At 34.8% G+C, this 15,503-nt stretch overlaps 2 protein-coding genes across 2 annotated transcripts; both read left to right on the top strand.

Annotated features, from left to right (window-relative positions):
• Positions 1-383: 383 nt before the first annotated feature.
• On the top strand, positions 384-1,058 carry LOC120198431. The gene has a single exon (XM_039199783.1). The coding sequence runs from the start codon at positions 384-386 to the stop codon at positions 1,056-1,058; it is 675 nt and encodes a 224-aa protein (XP_039055714.1).
• Positions 1,059-7,168: 6,110 nt separating this feature from the next.
• LOC120197808 (V-type proton ATPase subunit a3-like) lies at positions 7,169-12,816 on the top strand. The gene is made up of 18 exons (XM_039199204.1): positions 7,169-7,472; positions 7,589-7,633; positions 7,913-8,035; positions 8,108-8,215; positions 8,440-8,550; positions 8,641-8,814; positions 9,003-9,140; positions 9,440-9,547; positions 9,922-10,029; positions 10,144-10,292; positions 10,519-10,672; positions 10,782-10,942; positions 11,041-11,247; positions 11,566-11,749; positions 11,838-11,921; positions 12,039-12,235; positions 12,372-12,431; positions 12,515-12,816. The coding sequence occupies exons 1-18, from the start codon at positions 7,332-7,334 to the stop codon at positions 12,717-12,719; spliced, it is 2,457 nt and encodes an 818-aa protein (XP_039055135.1). The 5' UTR covers positions 7,169-7,331; the 3' UTR covers positions 12,720-12,816.
• The last annotated feature ends 2,687 nt before the right edge of the window (positions 12,817-15,503 follow it).

The raw sequence follows: 15,503 nt of genomic DNA, 5'->3' as shown, positions 1-15,503 counted from the left end.
AAAGGTAAGGAAGATGAAAGTGGTGAACCTACTCCCTGGCATGTGTGTGTCATTGTCGCCACTTGATCGACTCAATTTGGTTCCTAGCCGTGGTTGTGACAATACATGAGTTCAACACGTCCACGTGCATTCTATCTTAAGAAAAAGATGAGCAAAGAGAGCGAGCAAGAACAAGAACAACTGAGAGCCACTAATAAAGTGAAGAATTGAGATAGTTTAACGAAAGATGATGAATCTAGTCAGCCATCAAATATCATGCAAATAGAAGATGAATCCCAAGATGATGATGAGGCGGCTAAAAAACGTCCAAAGAGTTCCGAAAAGATCTCATATGCTGTTATGGATGCAAGTGGTTTGGTGATGAATATGAACTCCCTGTTAAGATGCATGCAAAAGAGTTAGTCATCCAAGAAGGAGATGTTACCATGGATATTTCTGGCGACTATCCTAAAATTGCTTTCTCTAATCGTATACATGATTTGATTGATCAAAACTTGAAACAGGTTATTATCACTAGACTGTTGGGAAAGAAGATAGGTTACAAAGCGTTGATGAGCATGATCTATGCTTTATGGAAACCTATAGGAAACTTCAATTTGATTGATCTTGATAATGACTATTTTCTTGTGAAATTTGAAAATCTTGAGGATTACTCAAGAGTTCTTACAGATGTACCATGGATGATTTATGGAAGTTACCTAACAGTTCAACCATGGTCAAGAAACTTCACTACCTCTGAAAAGCACCCATCTCAGGTTATTGCTTGGATACGCATACCTGGTTTACCCTACAGGTATTATAATACTATTCTTATTAGAACGATTGCAAACATGATTGGAAGAGTCATCAAAATAGACTACAATACCAAAGTTGGAGAAATAAGAAAATTTACGAGAATTGTAGTTGTTATTGACCTTAACAAACCTCTGATTCTATGCGTGGGAATAGATGACTTTATCCAAAACATTGAATATGAAGGTCTGCAACAAATTTGCTTCAAATGTGGAACCTACGGGCATGCTAGAGAAACCTGCCAAATAAACCAGGAAGAGAAATAAATAGAGATCATTAACCCTGTCAATACAATAGAAAAATAATCAAGTACATATAACAGTAAAGATAACCCTTTTGGCCCTTAGATGGTGGTTCAACCAAGAGGAAGAAGCAATAGAACTCAAAGTCAAAACAGAGAAGCAGAAGAAATGACTAATCAAGGCTCCAGATTTGCCCCTCTCGATGGAAGTCATTTGGAGGAAGGTCCCAACGATAAAAATAGAGAAGACCAACATATAAATAGGACTGCTACTCCAAAACCTACTACAAAACAGAATGCTCCAGGTACTCAGACAAGAAATAGGATGAGGGATAAAGATAAAATGAGAAACCAATACATTTTAATCCAGGCAGAAGGAAAAGCTAATCAAACCCAAATGAGAGATAACCCCACCAACCCTGAAATTAAGAATACCAATTTTATTGATGGTCCCACTTCTGATGGAGGAACGATGGAAGATAAAGATCAACCTAAGGACCTGAACATAGGAGGAATTCAGATCATGGCTAAGGATAACGCCCAAATCAAAAAACACAAAGTTCAGGGGGGAAATGGCTCACACACAACTATAACCATTTAAGAGGACAACAACAATCATAATCCTAAATCTAGATGGAATTTTAACAAGAAGCCAAATCCTATCTCTATCATTGCAAAGAAAGGTCTTAAAGTCAGAAAGCCCAAAAGTCCTAATAACCCTAATATTCCTTTTCTTTCAGAATAAATCGAAGAGAATACTATGAACTCGAAGAATTTAGCCCCGCCTTACAACAACACATCTACAACCGATCAAATTTAAATATTAGATCATGATGATCAGAGCCATATACAAGAATCTGTTCAGAAGAAAAAGGATTCGTCTCATAGTAACCAATCCTAGCTTCATTTCTATGAATTTCTTATTTTGGAACACACAAGGGGTTGTGAAACCTTCTTTTAAAAGAAATTTTAAGGAATGTGTTATTATGCACAAGCCTAATATTATTGCTTTGATGGAAACTCACACGAGTGGTAAAAGAGCTGATAGTATTGTCAACAACATGGGTTACAATAACTCTTTCAGAATTGAAGCGCATGGGCATAGCGGTGGTATCTGGGTGCTTTGGGATAACTCAGTAGAAGTGAAGATTTTAAGCGTCACTAATCAGTATGTTCATACTCGTTTTAGAGGGCTCAATAATAACGATTGGAACTATTTTATAGTTGTTTATGCTAGCCCCAACCCTAATATTCGATTTAAATTATGGGATTTTCTGGATAATATCAAGCCTAGTAATGATGAGCCCTGGATCCTAGAAGGGGATTTCAATTGCATTATTAGACCTGAAGAGAGAATTAGTGGAAGTATTCGGTACATAGGTGGGAGTAAGTATTTTCAGGATTTTATATTTAATAATAAATTGCTTGAAGTTAGTTACCAAGGGGATGATTTTACTTGGCGTCGAGGTAATCATTGGCAACGTCTCGATAGGTGCATTACTAATTTGAAGTGGATTGAGCTCTACCCTACCACTATTGTTCATCATCTTAATAGACTTGGGTCTGACCATTGTCCCATTCTTCTTCAGACTATGAATAACCTCAATGGGAATATTAATAGACCTTTTAGATTTTTGGTTGCTTGGATGGATCATTCTGACTTTGGGAATTTTCTTAAAGAAGAATGGGTTAAGAAAGATGGTCTTATAGACAGTCTCAATCACTTTAAGTATAGTATTAAAATTTGGAATAGTGAGGTTTTTGGTAGAATCAATCAAAAGAAAAAAAATATTGCTAGACTGAAAGGTATTGACAAAGCTCTTCGCAGATATAGTTCAACCAAATTGACAGCCCTTGAGTCAGAACTCAAAACTGAACTTGACACTATTTTGAGACAGGAAGAATTACTTTGGGCTCAAAGGGCTAGATGTAAATGGATTAACCACGAAGAAAATAACACTAAGTATTTTCACTCATATGCGATCACCAAAGGTAAAAGAAAGTTGATTAAAACCCTCAAAACGAATTCTGACACTTGGTGTGAGGATCAAGATATGCCCAAAAATCATGTCAAGGATTATTATGAGAAGTTGTTCACTAGTGACCCTTTGATCAGACATTCTCTTGATAATAATAAGCCTTTTCTTAACTTAACTCGGGATCATTGGAATTGGCTTGATAGACCGTTTGAGAACAATGAGATCAAAGAAGCCCTTTTCAGTATGGGTCCTCTCAAAGCGCCCCGAATTGATGGATTCCATGCAAATTTCTTTCAAAAGAATTGGGATATAGTTGGAGAAAAAGTTTGTTCTCTTATCAAGAAGTGCCTTAATGGTGGTAAGATTGAGGAAGCCTTAAATAGAACTAGTCTTGTTTTACTCCCTAAGGTGCCTAAGCCTGAGAGAATAAACCAGTTTATACCTATAAGTCTTTGCCAAGTGATCTATAAAATAATTACTAAAGTTATTGCCAACCGTCTTAAGCCTATTCTCCCTACTATGATTTCCAACAGTCAAACTAGTTTTATCCCGGGCAGGGTTATTACTGACAATATTATCCTTGATCAAGAAGTGATCCATTCGATGAAGAAGAAGAAAGGTAAAATAGGGTGGTTGGCCATCAAACTAGACCTTGAAAAAACTTATGACAGATTATAGTGGCCTTTTATTAAAGGCAACATCGAAAGGATGAGGCTACCAAATAAAATTATTATGGCAATTATGAACTGCATTACTTCTAGTATTATTCAAATTAATTGGAATGGGGAACTTACTGAACCCTTTCAGCCTTCCAGGGGTATTAGACAAGGAGACCCTCTTTCACCTTATCTCTTTGTCATCTGAATGGAAAGATTAGCTCAAGAGATTGCTTTAATAGTAAATCAAGGGAGGTGGAAACCTATTAAATTATCTAGAAATAGACCTGACATATCTCACCTTTTTTTTGCAGATGACCTCATATTATTTGCGGAAGTTAACAACACTTAAATTGGAATTATCCAGAACGCACTCAACAAATTCTGCAATACCTCGAGACAGAAAGTTAGCCTCGAGAAATCTAATATATACTACTCCAAAAATGTCAATGCCCAGACCAGAACCATTATTTCTAATTTGATGGCATCAAGGAGATTGAGAACCTTGGAAATTACCTGGGAGTTCCCCTGCTGCACAACAGAATTAATAAACGAACATACAACAACATCAACCAAAGAGTGAAGGACAAATTGACAGGGTGGAAAGCTAACTCTTTATCACTAGCTGGAAGAATCATTCTTGCCAAGGTTGTTCTCAACTCGATCCCTGCATAAACCATGCAATCAATTTTAATCCCCAAAGGAACTTGTAATGAGCTTGAAAGACTTACAAGAAATTTCATTTGGGGAAACTTGAATGAGCAAAAGGGAGTACACCTTGTGAACTGGGACAATCTTTGTAAACCTATTAAATGAGGGGGTCAAGGATTAAAAAACCTTAGATTCCAAAATGAGGTCTTTATTTTTAAAATAGCTTACAAACTTACTAACCGAACTGATCTTTTATGGGTGCAGGTAATGAGAAGCAAATACAAAATGAAAGAAATTCTACCTGAAGAGCTTCAAAAAAAGGGGATGATCACCTTTATGGAATTACATATGCTCATTGTGGACTAAATTCAAGCAGAAAATTTGTTGGAATGTTGAAAATGGTAATCATATTAGCTTCTGGCATGACATATGGCTTGATCATAATGGTCCTCTGTCCAGATTTTGCAACCAACCGTTGGAGGTGGAAAATGACAAGTCAAAAGTAAAGGAATTGATTAACCAAAATGGAAACTGGGATTAGAACAAACTTACATTGTTGCTGCAGTCTCAAGCCATTAATATGCTAAAAGCCACCCCCCTCCAGTGGATGAGAACATTGAAGACTCCCTAGGATGGATTCCCTCGGAGAATAGGGTATTCACAGTTAAATCTGCATATAAGTGGATTGCAAATATTAATAATGATATGGAAGATAAGATTTGGGGCATCATAGCAAAGCACAAAAACATTCCCAGAGTCAAAACTTTCCTATGGCTAATTGGAAGAAATAGAATTTTGACTAACTTGGAAAGAGCTCGAAGAGATATGACTATGGATGCAAGTTGCCCTATGTGCAATTATGAAGTTGAAGATAATAATCACTTGCTAAGGTACTGCCCTAATTCAATGGCAATATGGACTGGCCTGATCGATCCCCAGAAGATAGACAGGTTTCTGAACTGTAGCCTCAAGGACTGGATCATTGAAAACCTTGAAGAAACTCAGTCCCCATCGCCAAGAATCGCGGATTGGCCAAGTTTTTTCAGCTCAGTAATCTGGTACATATGGAAGAGAAGAAATCAAATGATTTTCGATCCTGAGATGATTGAAAGGGATTCGATTATCCAACAAGCTAGTAGACTGATCCAAGATTTACAGAATTTTGAGACTACAAATGCTAGAAGTATACATATTAGAGATAATGATCGATGCAAATGGCAAAAACCAACAATCAATTACTGCAAAATAAACACAGATGAAACCAAAAGACAGATCAATGGAGAAGTTATGTGTGGGGTTGTTGCAAGGGACTACAATGGTAATTGGTGGTGGGGTTTTGGGAAAAAGATAGGGATCTGTTCTATTTTAGAAGCAGATTTATGGGGAATCCATGAGGGATTACGAATCGCTTGGTTGAGGGGAGAGAGGAGCGTGATTTTAGAAACAGACAATAGTGAAGCTATCAATCTAATAAAGAATAGATCAAGCACACACATGAAATTTACCATTCTGCAACACATTGAGAAAATGCTTAAGAAGAACTGGCTTGTAGAACTGCATCACGTACCTAGAGAGGCCAATCGAGTTGCCGATTTCGTCGCCAAGCAGATGTGGAAACACCATGAAGATTCCAATTTTCTGGAAGAATGCCCTAAAGAAGCCGAGGATATGCTGATAGTGGATAAAACGGGAAGCTAGGCGGCCCATTTACTTTTTTTCAACCCAAAAAAAAAGTTAAGGAAGATAAAATATAATTAATTATAGAAAATAGAAGAGTAAATTCAAAATAAATTAAAATAAAAAAACTCTAATTTAAAATTTACCTACATATATTTTTAACAAAAAAATATATCCCCGCGACTAGGCATAGCTTGGTCCCGGTGGTACGCTCCACAAAGATAAAGAAGCGTGATTTAAACAAGGGTAAACTACACCCTATGGTTACTAGTATTTATGTAAATTTATCCATTTATAATTAAAATTTAAAGAAGTAAGTTATAGTCACTAACATTGTTATTTGTCATAAAACGATAACTTATATTAACGATTATTATAAGATGATCACTTTCACTCCGTCATTAACTCCCGTTAGATTAAGTTAACAAAAAAAGGATAACATTTGATTTGATCATTAAATTAATAATTTATCACAAATAATCACTTTTAATTCCTGTAAGGTTGATGAAGTGTCATATTAATAAAAAGAACTAATATCTAATTTGACCTTAAATTAGAGTTAAAACATCAATTTAATTCTTTAACAAATTTTCTATCTATAAATAAAAATTCTAAAAATATCTATATGTAATATATATATATATATTTAAGGGGTTAAATATTAAATATCTTCAACGGTTTTCTAAAATTTTGTTAAACAATCACGTTTTTTATTATTTCTTTTCATTTTATTATATTTTTTTAATTTCATATTTTTTTAATTTTACTTTTCAAATTATATAAATATATACTGTATTTTTAGATATTTTTTAATTATTATTAAAAAATTAAATTGATTTTTAGTTATGGTATAGGATTAAATTAGATATCAATCTTTTTAACGTGTCATGTCATCAATAAAAACTAATTACAGAGTGACCATAACATAATTTTTCAAACTTCAATAGTGAAAAGGTTATGGAAACATTAGTGACCATATGGTGTAATTTACCCTTAAACAATGAATGAGATTACCTTAAAACGACGCTGTATTCAAAATTTCAATTTTCATTCCATTTCAAATTTCCTAGTTTCCTTACCGTCCACTCCAAAAAAACACGCGCGTGAAAGTGACGGTGAAACGGAAACATTATAAACGGGGGGGGGGGGTAAAAAAAGAAGAAGAAGAAAAATCCCCATTCAACCGTAGTCGTGAGTCGCTTGAGGATCGATCTCCGGCGAATTTTCTCCGGCTACAAAATCCTTCTTACATTAATCACTATTTTTTATGTAGATCTATTTTTACAAGTAAACGTAATAACAGGTTTTTAGGAATTCTTTAGATTTTTATAATAAATGGGAGGGGTAACACAACGTCCGACGATGGATCTGCTGAGGTCGGAGCCAATGCAATTGGTGCAACTCATCATTCCGGTTGAATCATCTCATCGATCCATTTCTTATCTCGGTGATCTCGGCCTCTTTCAATTCAAAGACGTTAGTTTCTTCCAATTTATTGATTTTTTTCTTTTTTTGAATTATCGTTGAAAAATCTTTAGATTTAGATTTAATGTGTTTTACGTCCACCTTTTCTTTTATACTTTTTCTTGCAGCTTAATTCAGAGAAGAGCACGTTCCAACGAACATATGCTACACAGGTCAACCTTTATATTTTACAATTTTAATTTATTTTTCCATTAGATTCTTTCTCAAATGGACGTTTGAATCCTGATTTGAAATCTTCATCCTTAGAGAATTTACATATTTGGAATTAAAACATTGATTTGAGGAATTTAGTTTAATGTTAGATAAGAAACACTACCTAGATATCAATTCATAGTGGTCTTATTAAATCTTCTAAATGCTTGCGATAAATGCTAACTTATAGTTAATTTTAGGAGATTTCTTGTACTTCAATATGTTTCCATATTGTGCAGATCAAGAGATGCGGCGAAATGGCACGCAAGCTACGTTTCTTCAAGGAACAGATGACGAAGGCTGGTTTATCACCCTCGGTCAGATCTGCAATGAGTGACGATGTTGATTTAGATAACTTAGAGGTAATAATGGAGTCTTTGGGTTAACATTTAATTTGTTATACAGAAACACTACTTTATATGTGCTATTTCTAGGTGAAACTTGGAGAGCTTGAAGCCGAGTTGATAGAGATGAATGCAAATCATGAGAAGTTGCAACATAGTTATAATGAACTAATAGAATATAAGCTCGTTGTCCAGAAGGTACACTGACATTTCTTTCATTTCTCTGTTTTTTAAGGCTGTAGAAGTGAATATTTCTTTTTACCTCTCCTGTACGATGGGCTTTAGCACCTTTCTTTAGGCAGTAGACATGAAATTTTTTATTTCTCTGTTCCATATAATTGAATTATCAACTTTCTTTGTAACTTAAACAAGGAGCCTTATGATTCCGTAATGGTTGAAGTGGTATTGTTTTCTTATTTCAGGGCAATGAGTTTTTTCACTCGGCTCAGAACCGTGCTGCAGCTAAGCAGAGAGAAGTTGAAGCTCAGCAAAGGGGTGAAGGATCCATTGACAGTCCATTATTATTGGAGCAAGTATATTTTCAGCTGGTTCATTTTCTACATTATTTTTATGTGATGCCTTTTATTCCTCTTTACTGTTGCTTAAGGTGTTTATTTTTGTAGGAAATGGTCACTGATCCATCAAACCAAGTTAAGCTGGGATATGTCAGTGGTATTATCCCTAGAGGGAAATCATTTGCTTTTGAAAGAATTCTATTTCGGGCTACCAGAGGGAATGTCTTCTTGAAGCAATCTGTAGTTGAAGGTCCTGTGACTGATCCTGCATCTGGGGAGAAGGTTCTATCTGTGCTTAATTTTGTTTTTACTTCTGTCTTTACTCATTAGATTTGTTTGTATGACATCAGTTTGCAACTTCTGTATGTAACATGTATTCCTGAAATCGTCTCCAGTTGATCATGCTTGTTTTGCATCTGTTTTATGTTCAGAGATGAGAGATCTTTACCATTTTGTTTTCGCAATTTCAGGCTGAGAAAAACGTTTTTGTTGTCTTCTATTCTGGTGAAACCGTGAAGAACAAAGTAGTGAAAATTTGTGAAACTTTTGGAGCAAACAGATACCCATTCACAGAAGATCTAGGCAAACAATATCAGATCATTGCAGAGGTATGCTTCATATTCATTTGACATTGGGGAAAATCAGGAGTCACATATAAATGGAATTTGAAGCTGAAGGATAGTGCAAGCCGTTTGTTGTTACTTTCTTTCATTGCTTCTACGTCTATCTTGTGTGTGTGTGTATAGGGTTTGGGGATGAAACAATTATGGTATAATGGCATCAATCAGTCAATCTATATGCTGAAACTAGTACTTTGCTCATTAAGAGTTCTTAATTTTTGGCCTATATCTCAGTGTTATGTTATTGTCAAATAAAGGGCTGAATATTTAACCTCTCTCATATGTAGGTATCTGGAAGGCTTGAAGAGCTTAAAACTACTATTGATGTTGGACTTGTGCACCAGATCAACTTGTTACAGACAATTGCCTATCACTTTGAGCAGTGGAGCCATTTGGTTTGTTGAAATTGATTTTATTCCTTCTTTTTTCAAGGCATATGTTTCTATATCTTAACATATCTACATAATTACTCGTCAGTTTCTGTGGCTGGCTTTAACCTTAAGAGGTCGTGTAATGAACCCCGAAACCTATCTAAAAAACCAAACTCAAGAAAATCTGACCCTGAAATTGCCCGAGTATGAAACCTGAATCCGAACTCTAAAAGCATGATAAAATGGTTACATTTTTCATAAATTTATCCGAACTTGAAATGACCTAAACTCAAAATGGCCTAATGCAAAACCACTCTTAACTTACAGTTTTCTATTAAGTTCCTTTGAACTCTGTGCTTTTTTCTTAACTCACCGAACATTTTTTCTAATTTATGTAGGTGAAGAAAGAAAAATCCATTTATCACACTTTGAACATGCTCAGCATAGATATTACAAGAAAATGTCTTGTTGCAGAAGGTTGGTGCCCTGTTTTTGCTACAAACAAGGTCTGTTTTTCTTATGAATCTGCAATCCTTTCTTCTCTGCCGCATAGCATTCCTGCTTAGTTGCAGTAACCAAGATGAAAAATGAAAAACTAATCATCTAGCTTGATTTTGCAGATTCAAAATGTGTTACAGCGGGCAACTGTTGACAGCAACTCACAAATTGGGACCATATTTCATGTTCTCCTGACAAAGGATTCACCTCCTACCTATTTCCAAACCAACAAATTTACTTCTGCTTTTCAAGAAATCGTGGATGCTTATGGGTCAGTCCATTTGATAGTTGCTGCTATTTCATTCAAGGAAATAAACTGGCTATGTTGAAATTCTATTGTCTTGTATCTGGCAAACTCTGTCCTGACTGTGGATTCCTTGGTCATAGAAGAGACATTTTCTTTTTTGCTTAGATATTCTACTGCTCTGGCCTATTCATGCCATTTCTAAACGAAGTTATCATGGAAAAGAATTGACCTGAAGTTAATATTATTGCAGGATTGCAAAATATCAGGAAGCAAATCCTGGTGTATTCACAATCATCACATTCCCTTTCCTTTTTGCTGTTATGTTTGGTGACTGGGGTCATGGTATATGCCTGCTTTTGGCAGCATCATATTTCATAATCAGAGAAACAAAATTTTCTACTCAGGTAAATGGTGAATAGCTTCCTGGTTATCTTGGCAATGTGCTTCATGTTCTTGGTAATTGTACTGTTTCTTGTACTTATTTTATTTTTATTTTCTTACCACCAAAAACAGAAACTTGGAGACATCACTGAAATGATTTTTGGGGGTCGCTATGTTATCATGATGATGGCATTATTCTCAATCTACACAGGATTGTTATACAATGAATTTTTTTCGGTCCCGTTTGAATTGTTTGGGCCCTCTGCTTATGGATGCCGTGATCCTTCTTGCCGGTAGGTACTTGTCTGTATGATAAGAGTATATTGGGAGAACCGACAAATATTTTTGTTCTCCTTTCTGAATTATTTACATTCACCTCTTGGCATTGTAGAGATGCTTCTACAGCAGGTTTTGTAAAAGTGCGTGCCACTTATCCTTTTGGTGTGGATCCTAAATGGCATGGTACTCGGAGTGAACTACCATTTCTTAACTCAATGAAGATGAAGATGTCAATTTTGCTTGGAGTAGCTCAGATGAATCTTGGAATCATTTTGAGCTACTTTAATGCTAAATTTTATGGAAATGAACTCAACATTCGGTGAGCCACAATTATTCATTTTGTTGAATACTTGATAAAATGCTTATCTCCATTTAATTGGTAAGAAGTTTAGCCAGAGAAAAAAAATGAAACTGAAAAAGAGGGCAACATTGTAATGACTATCACAAAAGTGTCATCAAACCTCACTTTAATTCTTTTTATAATTACGTGCGAGGAACATACTTGTGGCTTGCTGTGCCCTGCGAAAACAAGCAAAGTTTGTTTGTGTTGGTTTTCTTCGAAAATATGCTTGTGTTGGTTGCCTTAACAAAAATATAGTGATTTGTACTAACATGTTTACGCAATGAAACCATTTAGGCACCAATTTCTTCCCCAAATGATATTTCTGAACAGTTTGTTCGGCTACTTGTCTCTCCTCATAGTTGTGAAATGGTGCACTGGCTCGCAAGCTGATCTTTATCATGTGATGATATATATGTTCTTGAGTCCTACAGACGATCTTGGTGAAAACCAGCTTTTCTTCGGTCAGAAGTTTCTCCAGGTTTACTTCATATACTTATAACTTTGTGAATGCTTTCCCTTGCGCTATTTGACATCAAATTTTATGGATTTTTTATATTTATTGACAGATTTTATTACTGCTAGCGGCTCTAGTTTCTGTACCATGGATGTTATTTCCAAAGCCTTTTCTTTTAAAGAAGCAACGTGTTGAAGTATGTGGACAACACTCTTTTTCCCTATACCTTTCATAGTTAGCCCTTGCCTTTAAAATTAATTGCTTTCCGATTCTTCTATCATATTCTTTACAATATCATTTCTCATTGATGTAGAGGCACCGTGGTCAATCCTATGCACTATTAGACACTAGCTTCGATGATTCTAATGAAACGGAACTGCATCATGGTTCCAGTAGCCATGAAGAGTTTCAGTTCAGTGAAATCTTTGTTCACCAACTTATACACACAATTGAATTTGTGCTTGGAGCAGTGTCAAATACAGCGTCATATCTGCGGTTATGGGCTCTTAGGTAGGTTATTTTGGTAATAATCAAAAGTCGGTTGGTTGTCGGTTAAGTAGGTTTTTTATTTTTCCGAATCGGACCAATTCATTGTTTTGCCTTGCTCTTGAATGCATCTGATTTGTTTGATTTTACTTTTTCACAGCCTAGCACATTCAGAGTTGTCAAGTGTATTCTATGACAAGGTTTTACTTTTGGCCTGGGGGTAAGTAGTTTACTTTTCTCTCAAATTAGTAAGTACTTTGAATTGAAACAAAAATGCTAATTACTTTCATCTGATTTTCGCAGATTCAACAATATCATCATTCTTATCATCGGTCTATTTGTATTTATATGCGCAACGGTTGGTGTGTTGTTAGTGATGGAAACTCTCAGCGCATTCTTACACGCGTTGAGGCTTCATTGGGTAGAGTTTCAGGGTAAGTTCTACGAAGGAGAAGGTTACAATTTTCAGCCATTTTCGTTTGCATCACTTGACACTGAAGATGAATGAAAAGGATGATGAAAAAAATAATTGTTTCTTGGCCCAAATGGTAGGGATTCAAACTCAAATTAGATATATGTATATGGACTGATGGACTTGCTTTTAGTATTATTTAGAGAATTGTTTTACAAAACCTTCGTTCACTCCCCCCTCCCCATTAGTCAGTGTTGTAATTTGTTAACATAGCTATTGTGTTTCCAAATTGGCGATTGTTGTATTTGTCCGTTAATTGAAAAATAAAAATTATAGCGACGCACATTCTTTTGTATCAGGCAATGCAATTTAACATTTGAGTGGTCGAATTTTTTATTTTTATTTATTCATTAAAGATAATAAACAAAGGGTTATAATTCAATACATGAGAAACATGACATAAACCAGTAGATGAAGTAATCATAATATAAATATCACACATTTTAATAAACTCGGAAGTGATATATAAGTATGGCCTATTAGTATGCATGTTATATTTGTGTATATGATTTTGACATGGTCGATAATGGTGATGTGTTTGATTGGTGAAATTAAAAATATTAATATAACATTTACTTATATTAAAACACAATTGTAATGAGGATATAAGAATGAGAAATAATTATTGAAAAAAATCTGCGGAGGACACAGGAGCTGAATAGCTCCCATCTATCTGTAATTTTTCGTTGCTTTTCCTTTCTAAAAATTTAACCCCCAATTGAAGGGGATAGTCAAAAGGAACCCCTCACGAAGAGTGTACAGAGAGCAATATTCAGCTTAAGAATGTGATTTAAGCAAAGGTTTTTAATAATTATTAAAAACCTACAATCCCATCGTCTACCTAAAGATTCCATTACCATCTTCTCAAATAACATGGGCGATTGACCATTGTAACTGCTCCAATTGACCTTCGAGGGCTTTATTTGGTATACTGATGGGGGTACTGCCCCATCAAAGGGGTTCCTTTGACCCTTTCTTTCACCTTAGTCCACACTCAAAAAGAAATGGATGTGCATGAATGTGTTATTTCCATGAACGTGGATGCTCAAAGTGGGAACCCCAAAAAACAACCCACGAAAGAGATAGCTAGCCACATTGACAAAAGAAATATCATCCAAAAAAGACTCAAAAGATTGGTTCTTGATTAGAAGATACATTGAAAGTTTCGGCATTGCCACCATATCTTCCTAGGGATCAAAACAACACGTTTTTTCCGGTTAAATTGCTTAATTATTTCATCTTTTGATTTCGGCTCATATTCTATCATTAATCAATTTTGTATTTCAGTCAAAAGATGTAGGAAAGCAAAATGCAAATCTTAGGCCTAACGACTAATGGGAATGATCTTGCTTTATTAATTAGACTATGACACACGCAATTTGTAAAGTTTATGCATGATGATGAACCTATCTAATCATCATTGGGGTAGGTACCGTAAACAAAATCATGTGAACATATTTCATCAAAATATCTGTCTTGACTTGTCGTGAGTCATTCTCAATGAATGTGTTACGCGGGTCATTACCTTAAAAAACATATGATAAGAAGTATAACATTACTGTATATAAACTTAACGACTTCTCTCTTTTTTCCCCAATGTGAGATTGATATCTTTAACCTTTCTAACATGTGATATAAAGTGGAATCACTTTAAATGCCAAAGCTCATGCAAAAGCTAAACACAAATAAAGATAAGAGGGTGTTTCCAAAGGACCAAGTAGGGTTTTTTTTTTTTGTAAATCTTTGTTATGGTTAGGGTTTTGCACATGAATAAAGGTGCGGATTCAAACAATGCCTGGCTCTTCCTAGTCAATTGAGTGGCCCCGGTTCAGTTAGCAGTGGTGCACCTTCACCTAAAAATAGGCGGCCAAACTAAAGCAAAAATGACTTGAGTTAGAGTCTCATGAATCTTCGATTTTGTGAATGTAACCGAAATGAAATAGTATGATTCGGTGAATAAAGCTCAACTGAATATGACTTCTCAATATAAAAGTTATCAAAAGGGTTCATCAGTCAGTTGCTCAGCTAAGTGGAGAATATATTTTAGGTAAATTATACATTTAATACTTAAACTATTACTTTTATTATGTCAACTTAGTTATAAGACACATCAACATCACTGTTAAATTTTTATCGACGGTGTACCAAATTGAAACATAAACTAAACATTAGACATGATTTTGAAAAAAATTAAGTACGAAAACTAAACAAAAATAATAGTTTAGATACTAATTGTACAATATTTCCAAAATTTTAATGTACACTTGCAATACCTAGATTCCTAATAAGTGAATTTGCATAAGCAATCAATGTGATCATCAAACAAAATCTCATTCTTTTTAATAATTATAAGTGGGGACGAATAAAATTTGATATAATTAAAATATAATAATTTTTTCGTTAAATTTGAGTCGTTTTTCAAATCAATTTGAATAAGTAATTTAATTTTTAAGTTGAATTGAATTTACAATTCGAATCACTGACATAATACAAATTATACATGCATAAAAAAAGTAATCGACCCCGGTTATTATTACTTTTAAATAGTGTTAGCTCGATCGATCAATTGAAAACTGTCAAGAGGTGATGAATCGACTTTAATAGAATTTGGTGAAAACTTGAAGGAAAAATAAAAACTTTGGGCACAAATCAATTTTTAGTGGTTTGACTTTCTCAACCAAAGTCTACATCCACTAACTTAGTTTTCCACCACTAAGGATTTCAACAAATTCACTAATTTGTTCTTACCATTAAGGATAAGGTGTAACCTTACAACTCTATATTTTTAAAGCTTAGATAGAAATCTCCCATCTTTAACAA

Source organism: Hibiscus syriacus, unplaced genomic scaffold, assembly GCF_006381635.1.
Source record: "Hibiscus syriacus cultivar Baekdansim isolate YM2019G1 unplaced genomic scaffold, ASM638163v2 tig00117056_pilon, whole genome shotgun sequence".
Lineage (NCBI taxonomy): Eukaryota > Viridiplantae > Streptophyta > Magnoliopsida > Malvales > Malvaceae > Hibiscus > Hibiscus syriacus.
The sequence above is the reverse complement of the archived record's forward strand: the minus strand, read 5'-3'. Positions and strand labels throughout refer to the sequence as shown.

Excerpts from the sequence above, each read along its gene's own strand:
- LOC120197808 (XM_039199204.1), top strand. The coding sequence starts at position 7,332 with ATGGGAGGGGTAACACAACGTCCGACGATGGATCTGCTGAGGTCGGAG. Across the intron at positions 9,548-9,921 it reads TTGAGCAGTGGAGCCATTTG|GTGAAGAAAGAAAAATCCAT; the intron begins GTTTGTTGAAAT and ends TAATTTATGTAG. Across the intron at positions 11,750-11,837 it reads TCGGTCAGAAGTTTCTCCAG|ATTTTATTACTGCTAGCGGC; the intron begins GTTTACTTCATA and ends ATTTATTGACAG.
- LOC120198431 (XM_039199783.1), top strand. The coding sequence starts at position 384 with ATGCATGCAAAAGAGTTAGTCATCCAAGAAGGAGATGTTACCATGGAT.